Source organism: Sphaerodactylus townsendi, linkage group LG08 (genome assembly GCF_021028975.2).
Source record: "Sphaerodactylus townsendi isolate TG3544 linkage group LG08, MPM_Stown_v2.3, whole genome shotgun sequence".
Lineage (NCBI taxonomy): Eukaryota > Metazoa > Chordata > Lepidosauria > Squamata > Sphaerodactylidae > Sphaerodactylus > Sphaerodactylus townsendi.
In genome coordinates, this window is record NC_059432.1 from 49,172,953 (window position 1) to 49,190,740 (window position 17,788).

The 17,788-nt window shown below is 40.7% G+C and overlaps 1 protein-coding gene across 1 annotated transcript in view; it reads right to left on the reverse strand.

Moving 5' to 3' along the window:
- WDR11 (WD repeat domain 11) overlaps positions 1 to 17,788 on the reverse strand; it is a 68,743-nt gene that overhangs the window by 12,126 nt on the left and 38,829 nt on the right. The window contains exons 13-20 of the mRNA XM_048506557.1: positions 14,085 to 14,160; positions 13,401 to 13,509; positions 11,740 to 11,864; positions 10,118 to 10,265; positions 7,230 to 7,336; positions 5,410 to 5,524; positions 3,916 to 4,087; positions 1,243 to 1,351 (exon numbers count right to left, since the gene is read on the reverse strand). Coding sequence (XP_048362514.1) covers positions 1,243 to 1,351; positions 3,916 to 4,087; positions 5,410 to 5,524; positions 7,230 to 7,336; positions 10,118 to 10,265; positions 11,740 to 11,864; positions 13,401 to 13,509; positions 14,085 to 14,160 — 961 coding nt within the window. The remainder of the gene's footprint in view (positions 1 to 1,242; positions 1,352 to 3,915; positions 4,088 to 5,409; positions 5,525 to 7,229; positions 7,337 to 10,117; positions 10,266 to 11,739; positions 11,865 to 13,400; positions 13,510 to 14,084; positions 14,161 to 17,788) is intronic.

Below are 17,788 nucleotides of genomic sequence, written 5' to 3' on the forward strand. Positions count from 1 at the left end.
GCCATGTTAGGGTCTTTTACAATACAATTAAAAGCTTAATTGGACAGCAAATATAATTGTACAACTCTCCGTATCCCAGGTCAATTCAGGACTACGGAGGCCTTCCAAGAGTAACCAATAATCCAATCGGCATGCCTATAGGCATCCCTTGCATCCACTTTCCAAAACATGTAAAAGTTTTCCCTTTCAAAGCAATGTTAGGCTCATTCCGCACATGCAGAATAATGCACTTTCAAACTGCTTTCAGTGCTCTTTGAAGCTGAGCGGAATAGCAAAATCCACTTGCAAACAATTGTGAAAGTGGTTTGAAAACGCATTATTTTGCGTGTGCGGAAGGGGCCTTAGTTTCATTCACGGAAACAGGGGAAAGGGCCACTGAGAAATCCCTAAAAGATCTACAACTTTGAAAACACTATGAAGTCCACCTGTGCCTTCTTCCTCACTCCAATTCAAAAGGCAGCTGTCAAGACTCCTGCTTCAATTTCTGTGCTTTACTGCAATTTCAACATGTCAAAAGCACTATACAATACAGCTAAATTTAAATACCACAAACATGCTTTCAGGAGGGAAAGCAGCCGGGTGTAGCCTGATCTTATCAAATCTCAGAAGCTAAATAAGGTCAGTACTCGGAAGAAAGATTTCCAAGGAAGAAAACAAAGAGGAAACAAAAGCAGTGCTTCTCACTTGCCTTGAAAGCCCCTTGCTGGGATTGGTGTAAATCAGCTGCAATTTGATGGCATATTACACGCACAATACACTTTCTGTTTATAAATACACTGTGTCATGCTGACATTACAAACTACATTCCAGGTAAGTTGAACTAAACATATGAACATGCTATTCCAGATCAGGGTTCTGCATACACATGCCTCCAGACCTGCTTCTTCCTGAAATGAATGGACTCAACCACCATGTGCACAAAAAGCTATATGTAGGTAGACAAAATACTGTACAAGTATCAGCAAACCACTCAACTTATGTTTTGCATTTTGTGAGCTAGCTGAATCAATAGTCATATAAAATAAATGCAATTATGCGAATTGAAAGAAAACATTCTCTGCATAGGACTAGCAACACTAGATGATAACCTATAACTATTTCTAACTGTGTGAAATAAAACTGCTTTGGGATTGAGTCCCCAAATCTCTTGAGGCATCTGTAGAGGTATACCTTTATAGCTTTAGTATATGTTTCTCCATTTTATGTACCCAGATGTTTGAATATATTAAAAAGATGTCTTACATGTGAGAAATATCCAAAGAATACTTATTATTCCAAGGTTGGTGCAGCAAGAATGCTTTTAAAGCCAAGGAAGCTCTTGGGACAAGAAGGGAGGGGCACCACACAGGTTCTAGAATGGAAAGGTAAGAGGGGAGAGAAGAGAAAAAAATTAGGGTCAATCTACAAGGAATATGATAGAGTCACAGGAGATTAACAGAATGACATTCTTTTCAGCCCACTGGTCTTCAAAGGAACTTGACAGCTACAGCTCAACTTATGATCATATCGCAAGACTTGTTGGATCTATGCCACTAACCACATACCTGTATGCGGAGCCCAATATGGTTTACTTTGATGGCAAGCTCATGAAAAGGGCTTCACTATTATGAGCCGGTTGCAAAGCTAAGAGACAGTGGCTCACCTAAGGCTACTTTGAATTCTAGGCTATTTATCATCATCATCATCATCATCATCATCATCATCAAAATTCCTAACTTAAAATTCTGTAGAACATAGCAGCATTACATATCCAGTAAACAATTATGGTGATGACAATGACAGCGCCCGATCCCAAGGCCGGGAGGGGACAGGTGGTACCGAATAGATGTTATATCGGCAATGTCAATGATGGTAAGGCACACAACATGGGGGCATCCAAGGGGGGGGGGGAATCTGCGGCTGGCCTCCCCAAAGGCCCAGTGGAACAATTTGGTTTTACAGGAATTCACTAAGATCCCTCAGGGCCCGCACAGCTGATGGAAGCGTGTTCCACCAGGCAGGGGCCAGGGCCATAAAAGCCCTGGCCCGGGTAGAGGCCAGTCATAACATGGCAGGACTAGAGGAATCACTTATTAAAATGCAGAGATAATGCAAGCTGTTTTACTTGAGTACCAGAGTATTCAGAGGGCACAATACCAAAAGAGATACATTTGAGAAGACAAAATGCAATAGAAAATCTGGAACCATAAATCAAAATGTAAATTGGTAAGGAATAATATATGTTGTTTATTCTCCCTGCACATTAATATTCATACAGGATAGCAGAGAGCGCCAAGCTGAAATCAGGAAGCACAATATATTGAACTACATGGTTTAGAAGTACAGATGCAGCCTCTCTCTCTCATTCCCTGGAATTAAGCAGGGTTGGTCCTGGCCAGTATGAGAGATGACAGAGAAATACCAGGGTAGCTATGCAAAGGAAGGCAATGGCAAACCACCTTTGTTGCTCTTTGCCTTGAAAACCCTACTGAGTCAACTGGGATTTCACAGCACTTCATGCATAAACATATACTCAGTCAGTCAGTGCCTTTTATTAGCATAAAACAACACAATGTAAAATACACAAACATATTCTCATAGATATATAGCTATAGAGACGTAGATTTTAAAAATGTACGAACTTGAATCCACGTTGTAAAAGTTTTCAAATTCTGTTAAAGAGTGCCCCACACAGAGAGAAAGAGGCCCTTTATGTTATTATATAGATGATAAAAACACTGCTCATTATCTAAGTGTGAAGTGAGAAACCACTTTTGCAGAGAAGCATCACCTAAATAAATACATTTAATCTATTTTAGAATGATAGCCAGCATCAAATGGATTCCTCATATTATGTAATTCACCACGGTTATGACTTTTCTTTCTGTGACTGACTCCCATGCCACAAAATATTCTGAAAAACAGTCTGCAGTGTGATGCATAAGAAGAACAAGTGTGCACAAAACTAGTTTCAGCCTTCTTTGGGTAAGAACTAAGAAAGAGCCTGCTGGATCAGACCAGAGTCCATCTAGCCAGCACTGTGCTGCTCGCAGTGGCCCACCAGATGCCTTTGGGAGTTCACATGCAGGATATGAAAGCAATGGCCTTCTTCTGCTGCTGCTGCTCCCGAGCACCTGGTCTGCTAAGGCATTTGCAATCTCAGATCAAGGAGGATCAAGATTGGTAACCATAGATCGACTTCTCCAGAAATCTGTCCAAGCCCCTTTTACAGCTATCCAGGTTAGTGGCCATCACCCCCTCCTATGGCAGCATATTCCAAACACCAATCACGTGTTGTGTGAAGAAATGTTTCCTTTTATTAGTCCTAATTCTTCCCCCAGGAATTTTCAATTATGCCCCCTGGTTTTAATATTGTGAGAAAATTGTAGCAGCCAATATCTGGCAGAAAACTCTTTTTGTTCATCCGTGAGTTGACTAACTTACAAAAGATGGATGATCTTTATTTTCTTCTCCATTAGTATTACAAATTAAATATCCTTTAAAGGCCAAAATTTAAATAGCTCTGGAACATGAAGCAACACAAACAAACAAACAGCAATATAGTACTAGAGGACTTTCCAACTATTACAAATATGGAAACTCTAGTGCAAAGACGTTTACCTATTGGCGGAAGACTTTGCAAGCATTTTGGGACTGCCTATAGAGATTGCTCTTTCTCTATGACCAAGCGCACAGTTAAGTTTATCCTTAATGTTTAGCGAAGCTTTTCTGGCTACTGAATCTTATCTCATGAGGTCGAGAAACACTTATAAAACAATTTACAATGTTATGTCTACAATATGAAATGCAGTTATCAGTTCAAATAAAATGCTGCCTCATCTTCCTGTTAGTCTGAATGAAGGAGCATCCCTGCCTCTACTATTTCAAATGCCACCTACTGCAATCTTGGAGAAAAAGGAGAGCTTTCTCGCATACCTGACAGTTCTTGCTCATCCATTCTAAAGCAGGCTGATTTCATTGTCATCTCTAGCACTCTGATGCATCCATCGTCTGATGCTAGGATTACTTTGTCAGAGGTACACCAGTCAACATCAAGTACTCGGAAGTTGACATTTCTTCCACTTCTTAAACTGCTAACCATCTGTACCTGAAAGATATATCATACTGCACCTTTAGAAAGGCTTTCACAAGCAATACACTTCTCTATCTGCATGTCTGAACTGACTTACTAAAGGGCTTTATAAAGTATTTCTGAAATTAAATTTCATGTTATCATTCTTGGAGTGTGGAGAGGGAGATTTAAAAACTCATCTTACAAAGTCAACATCTACGTTTAAAAGTCTGTTAGTAATATTTGGACTCTGATGTCTATGAATGTGAATGTCTCTGCAATCAATGAATGTCTGCACAATCATAAGACCACCCAAATCCTTTCACATTTTATTTCTCTTCTTTTCCAATTGTCAATCTTTATCTTGGGTATTGGCACAGTTATTTCGAACTCTCTGGAGGTGAGGCAAGATATAGGTGCAGGTGGGATCCAAAAATTTTAATAAAAGGTGGGATTCAAACAGTGGTGCCGCTGCACACGCCCATCTCCAGTGCCTATTGGGCAGGGAGGTTGCTTTAGTAACCCCTTCTTGGCACTCAGAAAAAAATTAGTAACCACTTCTAGAGAAGTGGTGAGAACTGGTTGGATCCCACCTCTGTATAGGTGCCATACACCAATATTTTGTTCAGAAAAAATATTTTTTTTAAAAAAATTACACATAGACATTTACTATATAATTATTTTCTTTCATGGAAATTGACTGCAGAGGGCAAGATATTAAACATGCATGTCACACTTTTCTACTATATTTAGTAAACGATAAATCATGGGAAGTGTCTGAGCACTGTTCTCCTTTAGAGGAGGATGACAAGATGGATGTTCAGATAATTTGACAATGGCACAGAATTCATTACGCAGAAATACTAAAAAACAAGGGAAATCCACAATTGCATAGCATTAAAAATTTTTCAAGAGAAGAACAGTTTGGATTTATACCTCCCTTCTCTCCTGTAAGGAGACTCAAAGGGGCTTACAAACACTTTTCCCTTCCTCTCCCCACTACAGACACCTTGTGAGATAGGTAGGGCTGAGAGAGTTCTGAAGAACTGTGACTAACCCAAGGTCACCCAGCAGGAATGTGCAGGAGTGGGGAAACAAACCCAGTTCTCCAGATTAGAGTCCACCTGCTCTTAACCACTATGCCACACTGGCTCTCACCACTGTGCCTTTTTTTCTGAAATTCATAATTAAAAAAAATAGTTTACAAAACTTAATTAGTTGAAATACATGAAAGCAAATGGACAGGAGTTTGAAAGAGTCTGGAAAGGCATAAGATCTTTTATGACAACTCAAGCACATTAACATCCCTCATTCTCTTCAAAACAAACTTAGAAAAGGAAAAAATAATTGCTGACTACCTCCTTTGTATCCCAAACTTCAGCACCATCATTGTACATGGCTATCAGTTTTTGGTTTCCTTTTCCAGGGGCAAAGCGTATCTTCTTCACCCAGCCCCGGTGTGTGGGAATGCCTCTGGAAGATAAGCACAAGGATATAAGTAATAAGTAACTCTTTTATAGTTTGCCTTTGGTTCTGCACAAATTCACAGAACTCAAATAATGTTTAAACAGAAGTTTATTGGGGGGGGGGGGAGTCTGAGGAACAAAAACAATTATTTTAGTACCTCTGCTTTTTCTGAGGCCTATCTTTACTTTTGTTTTGATTATGTACAACATGGTGAGTTCTCAATTCATCACAAAAATCAGTACAGCATCACCAAAGGCCTTGCCTTGGATGTTGGCATATTATATGTTCCAGTATATGGAAGTGCTTGTTTTTAAAACAGGATAGTCTCATATTCTGCCTTTGAAATGGGATACAGTCTCATGATCTACCTTGGAATGAAATGAGCTTGGCCAGCAAATTAAAGTGATTTCAAGTGCGATCTACAAAATCAAGCCACATGTATGTTCCCTGGACAGAGTGCTTTACATGATAGCTACTTTGTGTGAATGCTAACCATTTTCAGACATGTCAGAATATTTGTACCACACAAAATTTTATCTAGGTTCTTCTTATATAGTTAAATTTTTTCCAAACAACACAGAAGCTACTTTACACCGAAAAGTGCCAAGGCCAGAGCAACATTTGAATTATATAAAGCTGGAATCAATATATCTGGTTATTAATGCGACCAAATCTGTGGATAATTAAACTCAGAGATCGGAGCCATGAGCAGACAAAACAGTTCATTTCACAAACCAGAATAAAGCCCTACATTTGCAGAAAAATCTAAAATCTAAAACAAAAACACACCGGGGGATTAAAACCTCCCAAAACAATAGCTTTAAGAGAAAAAAAATGCTTTCTGTGACCATTGCTAGAAGACCACAACAGTGTTGTCCGCATTCAATTTTTGGTTTCTGTCAGTAAAAGACAGGGGGGAAGGACAGGGCCCTTTCCACAGCCGTTTTACCCTTTGAGAAAGGACTCTAGTCCAAGTCTGCCAGCAACCACACAAATTTAATGATTTATCCAGACTCAGTTGCTTGCTACTGTTCAACAGCAGCCACAAAAAATCCACTATTATGCCGCAGTTAGAATTTCAAGCTAGGATCTGGAGACCCAGATTCAAATCCCCACATTGTTGTGGAAATTCAGTAGGCCAGTGACTCACTCTCAGGTCAACCTCTCTTACAGGTTGTTATGAGAATAAAAATGAGCAGAGCAAATGATATAAGCTGTTTATGGTCCCCACTGTGAAGAAAGGTTAGATATATAAATAAAGGAAATAAATACAACTGAAGATTGGGGGGGGGGGGGAGATAAAAAGTAGGTTGGTTGTTGAATGTTGAGTTGGAATGATTGAGTTGGAATGATTAAAAGTGAGAGTGTGGGAGTTCCAGGAGACAGGAAAGAGGAAACAGAGTGGAGAAAGGAATTCAAGGATTGGGGGACGGGAAATGAGGTGCCCTCTTGCAAGTCCTTGCAGATTCCCCAATGCACAATTGAGCCAGGCCCAGTAGCTTGAACTGTGGAACTGGGCCACAGTTTTCCTAGCTAGAAGCTGCCAGGGGGAGGGAAGGCGGGAAAGCTGAAGACGAGGGAGCAGATAAAGGTATGTCGGCGGAGAAAAAAGCAGGAAAGAGGGAGAGGTTATGGGGAATTTCTGAAAGAGAAAATAGTTGGGGAAAGGAAAATGAGATGCCCCAAGTCTTTATTATATGCTAATACTTACCTGGACACTCTGGCTTTTAGATCCCAGAAATTCAGATTTCCATCAACATCTCCAAGAACCAAGGTATCTCCTTTCCATGCAATGCAAGTAATGCTTCCCATACTGCCCTACAAAATTTTCAAAAGGAGAAATTATACCAAACAATACAATTCACAAATAGTCATTTCTAAATAACTATACAATAATTTGGCTGGCCAAAAAGCCGTAATAAATATCTAACTATACAATAATTAGTTGTTTAAGACAGTATGCCAAACATTTGGGACACTATCTGTAAATCTGGACTTTAATAAGACAATTGCTTTGATTTGTAATATAGGAAATGGAAGTCACACTCATACTGACTGGAGTCCAGAATTTTCTTTATGTTGCTTGAAAAACAGCACAGGGTCATGCAAATTGTCCTATGCATTGAAGTGAATCCTATCTAGCATAAGAAGCACAACACTAATGGAAGAAAACTTTTCTCTGTGCCATGCACCTGGACATTGGTAGAGCCTTGGGGATACCTTGCTGAAGTAGAAATCTGAAAGGGCAGATATCAGCAAAAATGCCCCTTCTTTTTTTGCTGTAAGAAGTTTCTTCCACTAATGGAAAATGTGGTGATTATCTATTGCATTAAGTCACCCACATTTTTAAATAGAAGCTTTGAAATTCCCGAAGTGACAAAGCTCAATTGTCAAAAAAGAAAGAAAGAAAGAAAGAAAGAAAGAAAGAAAGAAAGAAAGAAAGAAAGAAAGAAAGAAAGAAAGAAAGAAAGAAAGAAAGTGGGACAATACGAGGAACCAGAAAAAGCACATTTGCTTCGGAGGACAGAAGTCAAGGTTAGATAAACTTTTAAAAACCAATGATTGAATAATTTACCCTGTATCTGGGATACCAAAATCAGACAAGCAAATATACCATACACAGGTTATCTGATCCTTATGCCCCTATCCACCAATAACATTTAGCACTATAGACAGTATAGAATATGAAAGTGGATCTGTACAGTGGGCTTCAAACCTAATAAATATGTGGATGATTTCATCATGTGCTCGTACCTGCACACACCACCTTCCCTATACATAGTATAAAGCCAATGCACTTATCATTCCAGTAAAACTCTTCATTGAGCAATACCAACCACACACAAAAAGACTAGAATCTTTCCAGCATTTATAAAGTCTGAATTCAAATACACAGCAACAGAGAATATTAAACCAAGGAAAAGGTACAATATATATACAGTTATTTTGTAGCTATTTTTCTTATCTCTGCAGCCCATAATATTTGCTGTAGGATATTTACTAAAGCCATCTGAGGCTAGATCCTTAAACCATAGCCAGTCTTTGTGAAAGCTGCCATTATCTCTGAAAACATACACCTTTCTGAAAAGAGAAGGACTTTTGAAATATCTTGATTATTGGCCTACTGAAAGAGAGAGGGATAACACAAAGAAAATAAATCTCAACTTAAAGATGCTTTAACTTTTAAAGAATGGAAACAGCCCAATGGAACTTTCCAATGTGTTAGCATTTGGTGGCCAGATAATAATGATTAGGGTGTAAATGCCCAGAGGCAATGTTTTCTTCACTGCACTACTGCAACATTAACTTCATCTGTTTCCGTCAGTGATGCTAGAAACGTAGATGGTACATAAGGTTTCTAAAGTGAAACTCTTTACAGCCTCTACTAAGTAGCATCCTTCTTCCTCTAGCTGCTAGCACTTCTATTTCTTCAAGATCAGTAGTTTGCAAATGTACCCTTGGCACAAATGGAAGTGCTAACTGAACAAGAAGCATGCTCCAAAGCAGAGGTTGTCTAGCATGCATGGAATGGTCCATAGGATCCAAGCCACTGAAATGTCAAGGTGAGAACCATCAGAACTGATAACGTTGGTGGAAACTGTCTACATGTGCAACCAAGAGATGTCATTTAGAACAGTGAAAAATTTAACTACAACAAAGTCACATGACCACAGGATGTCAGCATTTCACTTACATGACTCTAACTTCAACACAAAACCACACCTGGACATGGTTTTGTAAATCAAAGGCAAATAAAACAACACAACCGGGAACCTCATCAACTCCAGAGCAACCACATAAGAATATAAAAAAGAATCCTGTTGGATCAGACAAGGCAATCTAGTCCAGCATTCTGTCTCACATAGTAGGTGGTGCAGGACAATACAGCAACTGGGACTTCAGAATTCTTTTATCAGACTACTGACATAGTCCAAATCACCCCTCATATATGCGAATGCTCCATTCATACATAGAGATAATTCTTTTATGGTGGGTATGGACTTCTACACCAACCACGTTTGGATTACGCCAAACACGTTTGTCTCATATGTTATGGCAAGTTGTTGAAAAAAATCTCACATACTTTATTGTAAAAATGCTATACTTATTTTTGTTCATATAAAGAATAAATATATAGTTATTCCTGAATAAACCATGAAACACCACAGAAAAGAGGGGAACTGTGAAAGCATGTAAAAAAAGCTTTAGAATCAATTTTACTCGAGTAGTACCAACACATAGCAAACAAATATCAACTTTACACAAGAGTTGTATCAATACAAACTGACCATAGTACAAAACAATAAATGATCCATCAGAATACATCACAGGATATCAAAACAAAACGAAGTCTGCATACAAGTGGGAGAAAAGGGGGGGGGGTGCTGGAGTCCTGTTTCGCAGCAATAGCTTCTTCTGAATATCCCAAAAATACTCCTGAGTACCCTGTTCTTCAAAACAAGGTTCAGTTCAGTTTGCATGCTGCTGAGCAGATTTTTTCCATGAAATCCTTTTTTCATAAATATCTATTATGAAAGCCATATCCATTTATAATGACTAGTGGGCAAAGATTAAACAGAAATTCAGCAATGAACTCACATCAGGAGGAATTCTTGCACTGTCTTTGACATAATTTCCCTCTACCGTTAAGTGATAAACTTGTCCATCAGTATCTGTAAACACAAAGTGCTCTCGAGCAGAAATGTTTTGGCTCAATTCAGATTTGCTCTCAGCTTCCTGTAATAAGCTAGAGGGAAAAGAATCAATTATTTTCTTTATTTATAGTTCAGATTCAGACTTATTTACATAAATGAGAAAGAGTTATTGTCTCATCAGACTGAATTAGGCCTTCAAAAATAATAAAGCTTGCTTAACAATGTTATCCCAAAGCTTTACCACAGCTTGTCACAGTTATATATTGCCATACATGCCAATTGGCCATGCTGGCAGGGGCTGATGGGAATTGTAGTCCATGAACATCTGGAGAGCCACAGGTTGCAGACCCCTGCCATATGGAATGAGATCACAAATTGGTTTAATATCTGAAACTTATAATACTTTTCACAAATAACATTCCTATACATCTGCTTACAGGGAAAATCTAGAAAATGCACACTGACTTAACCTTCATTGAAGTTCTCCAGAAATTCCATAGAATTCCTGCGTGCTAGGATTTTCCTGTACATTTATACATCAGAAACAGACATTATCCCCATTTTAAAATGAACAAGAAAGCTTTGGCATAAAAGCAAGTTGTCGCTAGATTCAGGTGAGTGTCTGTCCACAAAATGACAGAGAAGCGCAATCAGAACCAGTGTGCAAGACAATAAACGTGTCGCTGGTTCTGCTTCCCTTTCTGCACCTCAAATGCAACCGGTCTTTAAAAAAACGTTCTAAATTCTGCAAATACCCAATGAAATAATTCATGCAAACTGACTTTTCATTAGTCTTTGCAATCTTAGATTTTGAGATTTTCAACGCAGAGTTAAGTTCTTTTTTGTAGCTAACTGAAAGCATGTCAACCATAATAGGGCTGCAACCTATCAGGACACAGATTCTAACTGCTCATTCTCTCTCAGCAGCAGTTAATTTCTGTGGATGCAGGACCCATGTGGACTAACAGCCAAGTGAAATGGGGAGGGAGAAAACAGACAAAAATCACATTAACTTTTGTATCCATCGAGCAAGTGCTTGAAGAAGAGAGAACTATTTCACCTACTTTGTCCGCTCTTCTGCAGGCCTCAGGTGTTGTAAAAAGCAGAGAATTTTTGTCCCCTTCCCTCTGGCTCAACAAAGCACCCCATCTGAATAGTTTCACAGCTAAATTTCCTGGTGTTGGAAGAAAATGCAAGTTTCCCCCATACTTGTGTTCAAGGACTGTACAAGTCATTCATCTATTCCACTGAATGTTACTCTGATCACTAAAAAAGTTTCATTTTTTTTGGTTGAGTAATATTCACTGGCTTACTTATCCATGCAGTAAGATTCTTCCTTAACACATGCACTCACAAAAACCTGCCTTAAATTTACATATGACGATAACACTGGGAGTCTGATCCTGGCCCATGCTTTTGTCTGTTATGTTTCTCTCAGGCAATCCTGGTGGATGAATATTTCATTTTAATTTGTCTGAAAACCCACAAAGCTATTAAATGTAACCTTTGACAAGAAAGGACTCTACTGAAAAGTGATGTGATTTCTCATTCAAACAGCACTGATACCTGATCACAGAAGATTCTAAAGTGCTCAGTTCAGTTGTATCAGATACAGTTTGCCGGGCCATAGCTTCACGGGCTGCAAGCTGCTTCTTTCGTAAGCTCTTCAGGTTATGCGAAGGCGACCATTCCTGAGAAAAGATGATGTATTACCTTTTTAATCTATTTAATAAAATACCTTATAACTTTTCATTTTTAGGTTTTCTTTTTCAATTTCAGTCAGATTTATTTGTGCAAGCAAAGCTCTTCTTATGGAAGGGTACAATATTTGGGTCAGGCTCCTCTCCCTTTATTGGCTGGCTTGTTTATGTTAAAAGGATAAGAAGGTGAATAGTTTCAACACCAAAAGCATATCCAGAAACAAACAGGTATATTTCAAGCTATGCAAAGTAGGCAGCCCAATCAAAAAAGAGGGGGAGTAGAAAAGTAGCTGGGGCACCACCCCTAATATGTTTCAAGAAGTCCAAGTTGTAGGGATTAAAACACCAGCAGTTAATTCCATGAGTTACTCCACACAACAACAGAATAGAATAAAACCTGCAGCTGCAATAATTAAGTACAGATGCTGACTGCAAATTACAGTTCAACAGATGCAGCTGTTTTGGGGCTATACACTACAATCCCCAAAGAAGAAATTGATGGCAGATGGGGGGAGGGGAGGAGAAAACCTATTCTCTCCTGGAGAGGCAGTGGCATAGCGCCCACGGGATGGGGATAGGGCAGGGGTAGGGAACCTGCGGCTCTCCAGATGTTCAGGAACTACAATTCCCATCAGCCTCTGTCAGCATGGCCAATTGGCAATGCTGGTAGGGGCTGATGGGAATTGTAGTTCCTGAACATCTGGAGAGCCGCAGGTTCCCTACCCCTGGGATAGGGGGTGCAATGGCCCGGGCGGAACTGCGGCCAGGCAGTGGTGGGGGCATTCCGTGGCAGACAGTGCTGCGGCAGGGGCGCACAGCACGCGCTTACCCTGGGCGCAGTTTCCTCTCGCTCCACCTCTGTGGAAAGGTCCATTGCTGGGAATGATTTAGGCCAGGGGTAGGGAACCTGCGGCTCTCCAGATGTTCAGGAACTACAATTCCCATCAGCCTCTGTCAGCATGGCCAATTGGCCATGCTGGTAGGGGCTGATGGGAATTGTAGTTCCTGAACATCTGGAGAGCCGCAGGTTCCCTACCCCTGATTTAGGCTATCCTTTTTAGTGACGTAAGTCTGCACTGCAAAAAATAGGTGTTTTGGGGCCAAAATAACACTGGAAGATGACTGAACCACCCCTGGGAAGACCCCTGGGCCACTCTCATCTAAGCCAACACAAGCTCTTGTGGCAGAGAGGAACTGGCACACACAGCTGGTTAAGGGTTCAGGTGCCATGCAGTTGCATAGTCCCCTGCCGCCAGCATAATAGCCCCTTTGCTGGCATCTTTGCCTCTTATGCTGCCGAAGTGGGAACCCGCAGGGTCATAACTTCATGCCATTTCCAAGGATCCACCTAACCCCCTTTCGGATTGCACTCATACACAGTATTTCTTGAAATAAGTGGTTAGGACAGTAAGGTAGAATTGGGGGTTGCCTGACGTGACATAGCACTGGGTCTGGTCAGTGCCTGGAATTTTTAATACATTGTCTTAAATTCTGTGAAAGAAAAACACAACAACCAAAACTGTTTACCAAAGCTGTGATTGTAGGAAAGTTTTTGGACATTTCTCTCAGAAGAGTACATGTCCTGATATCCCACAGTTCCAAAGGTTTGTCTTTAAACACAACTGCCAAATACTGCCTGAAAATAAAGACAGTGAGAGACCTTTTAAATTTCATAACAATGCTGTGAACTAAAGCATATACACAATGTATTTTGCATTCCTAGATTATTAGAAATGATACATTGCACTAAATTGGTAAATATTATAATTTTATTAATAAATAAAATATTGCTCTAAAATGTGACCTTCTTTAAACTAGAAAAATATACTGACACAGCTTTAACGTTTATAGAACGGTAACATCTTTTGCCTTGTGGTCCTAGGTTAATTGGAGAAGGCTGATGAATCTGCCACTATACAGTTACAGTACTGAGTGATACTGAGTAATTTCCAAAGCAATACTACCCCTTGGAGTAAAAGGAGAAGGAAGATGGGTCACAGTTTTGTTGGGATAATTCCTCCTGTCCAGTACTGCCTCCACAGGAACACAGCGCACCTGAATGCCAAACCAACACTTTTAATAATGCTTATTCAACTGTCTTCCTTCTGAAGACACTTTACTGTGTACTGGATTATTCTTGCCTGCTACAAGGCTCTTAACATAATTTAAGACAAGACAACATCTCATCTTTCTCGAGGATAATCTACTTACTTCAAGTGAGATACTTTTATCATTTCAATGGCTGGTTCATCAGTCCCTCGTTCTCCACGAAATGCAATGCTTCTACCTAATACACAAGAGAGACACAAATGGCATAACCCACACAAGCAAATCCACCATAATTGACAAGCACAGTAGTCTGCTTTTTAAATGATCTTGATCATTCCGCATTTCATCATGTCAATTCTAATCTGTAAATTTAGAAGCCAATGCCTAGTGTGAGGCATTACTAGCACTTGGACTTTGCTTTTAGCTCATTCTATACTGCACACAATCTCCCAACACAAAGTCCCACAGGGAGAATTAATAAGATAGTCAATAAAACAACAGATCAATGCTGGAGATGCACAGCAGACAAAGGACCCCTTATCAATTTATGGTGGAGCTGCCTAGCACTTAAAAGATTTGTAGGATTTAGAGTGACACAATAGAAGAGGAGGTGGAATGCATTCCAATGTTCATTTTGTTTGGTCAGATGGTCTCACAGTTAGAGAAAAAATATGGGTATTTTTTGAGGAATTTAATCTTGGCAGAAAGGATGTTGGTGGCCAAGAATTGGAATCAAAAGAAGAGCACTTCTGTCGAGTCTTGGCTCAGGGCATGTTGGCATATTATGTGGATGGAGATGCTTACAGCACTTAGGGAAGGAGAAGAAAATAGATTATTCACACAGAAACTATTCACACAAAGATGGTTTCTATTTGTAAAATACTGGATTATCAAATCTGTGCAGCCTTGGGCATTATCATTTTGAGATTTATGCTTTAATTCAGAGATTGGAAAATAATTATAAATATGTTTTCTGTTTGTTTTGATATGTGGATTTTGTAAAAGAAAGATGGGGCAGGGACGTAGGTAAGGGGGGGTTTCTCGGGTTCAAACCCCTCCCATTACATGTCTGGCTTGCTTAAAATAATGCATGGAATTGAACAGCCAGAAAGACTTCAGTCACCGAACCCACCCCATAAAAATATATATACCTACATCACTGGATGGGTGTAACATGGTATTAAATAACATTATCATTTAAAAAAACTCAATGCCTCCATGTATTTTACCAGAATTTTCAAGCACTGTTTTGATTAAAACAAAAAAGTTCTTCATTTCTATGCTAACTCAAACTGCTGAAGATGGTACAGGCCAGTGCTGGCGAACCTATGGCACTCCAGATGCTCATGGACTACAATTTGTAGTCCATGAACATCTGGAGTGCCATAGGTTCGCCACCTTGGGTATAGGCTGAACAATAAGTACTAATGACTAAAAACTTCTAACATGCCTTTATCATGCAAGCTATTTGTATAAAAGTCTTAGCAAACAGACCACAGAGTAACAGACTGATTTTCTGAAGGCACAAGTGTATGCACTCCCTTCTTGATAAATCTACATATTTGTCACTACACTAGAGACTACCTGTTCTTGATAAATCTACATATTTGTCACTACACTAGAGACTACCTGAAAATAATGTTTTCAAGAACATTGTCAAATTTGTCAGAGGAGAGAGAGACTACAGGTTCTCATTTCCCAGGAGCTTACTATGAGTACTAAAGTAGTATCTGACAAGAATAATTTAAGGTTCCATAGATATAATGAGAGGGGAAAAAACCTTATGTATCCCTTTAAATGGGACAGCCTGAAAGAAATGGTGTGAATAGAAAGAGGTGGGCAGGCATGAAGCAGTGAAGGGGCAATATTTATGAGATTTATTAATCACCCCTCCCATGTCTGGCTCGGGGCGATATACAACAGAATTGCTTAATATAAAAACTGTTTTGACATAACAACCTATAATTAATCTGCAGGGCCTGTAAAACTGAGCTGTTCCACCAGGCCTTGGGGGGGGGGGTGGCCACTGACCCACCGTCCCCTCACGAAAACCCCCATGTATCATCTACTGGCAAAGCTTTGGGCTGGTCTGTCACCAATATGCGGATGACACCCAGCTCATTCTGTTGATGGAGAGGGGGGCGGCCTCTGCCCCTGCAGCTCTACAGCATTGTCTGGAGTCGGTCGCTGGTTGGTTGAAGCAGAGTAGGTTAAAACTTAATCCAACAAAGACGGAGGTCCTCTGGCTGGGCCGGGGGGAGAGACCAAGGGAATTCCAGCCGCCTATATTGGAGGGGGTCGTTTTGGCCCCGGCATCCCTGGCTCGTAGCCTGGGGGTCCGCCTGGACTCTGCCTTGTCAATGGAGAGCCAGGTGGCCCATGTTACCCAGGTTGCGTTTTTTCATCTTCGCCAGGCATGGCGGTTGGCTCCCTATCTCTCCAAGACTGACCTGGCCACTGTGATCCATGCGACAGTCACCTCGCGGTTAGATTACTGTAACTCGCTTTACGCGGGCCTCCCCTTGCGATTGATCCGGAAATTGAAGCTGGTCCAGAATGCAGCGGCACGGCTTCTGAGAGGTGGTGATTACTCAGACCATATCACCCCTGTGCTACGCCATCTGCACTGGCTCCCAGTGGAGTTCCGGATCGTCTTCAAGGTATTGGTAACAACCTTTAAGGCCTTACGCGGCATGGGGCCCTCATATCTACGGGACCGCATCACCCCTTATGTCCCACATAGGCCACTGCGCTCGGCAGTGGCAGAATTGCTGGTGACCCCTAGCCCCGCGACGATGCGGCTGGCCTCGACCCGGGCCAGGGCCTTTACGGCTCTGGCCCCAGCCTGGTGGAATACCTTACCCCCATCAGTCCGGGCCCTGCGGGATCTTGGCGAGTTCCGCAGGGCCTGTAAGACAGAATTATTCCACCGGGCCTTTGGAGAGGCTGGCCGCTGTTCTACTGCCCCCCACTGAAACTCTGCCGAATTTCCATCTTTGTCATCTCGGTTGGGCCTGCTGTGACTCCATCTGGGCCCACCTGTTCCCTCCCTTTCTTCTTTCCTCTTTCTTCTTTCCTCTTTTCCCTTGCTTTTAGCCTTAGGAACGGGCGCCTGTTTGAACTGTTTTATACTGTTTGAATGGCTTGGATTGTTTAAATTATATGTAACTGCTGCCGGAGTTTTAATGTTTAAGTTATGTTGTTGAGTTGCTGTTAATAACAGCCATGTTGTTGAGCCGCCTCGAGCCCTTCGGGGAAGAGGCGGCCTATAAATCTAAAATATAAATAAATAAATAAATAAATAAAACTGCCAATCGCTCCCGGGGGGAGGCTGGGTTGGAGTTCCTGGATGCCATCTAAAATTGGGTTATAAAGTTGTTATTGGATTTTAATGTATTTCATTTTTGAATTTGCTGTTTATATGTTTGTTCTATGTTGCTAGTTTGGTTTTATTGTACACAGCCTAGAGCCCTTCGGGGGGTGGGTGGTATACTAAATTTAATAATAATAATAATAATTTTAGCTGCTCAAGAGCAAGCCATTACAACAAATTCGATCAAGGCCAGAATAAAAAAATCCTCGGGTGATGCAAAATGCAGATTGTGCAAAGAAGCTGAAGAACTGTAGATCATGTCCTCAGCTGCTGCAAAAAGACTGCCCAGACTGAGTACAAACAGAGGCACAACTCAGCGGCCAAGATGATCCACTGGAATTTATGCAAGAATTACAACATAAGAACAGTTAAGAACTGGTGGGAACATTGTCCAGAGAAAGTAATGGAAAATTAGAAGGTCAAGATCCTGTGGGACGTTTGAATCCAAACGGACAAAGTGTTGAAACACAATACACCAAACATCACTGTGGAC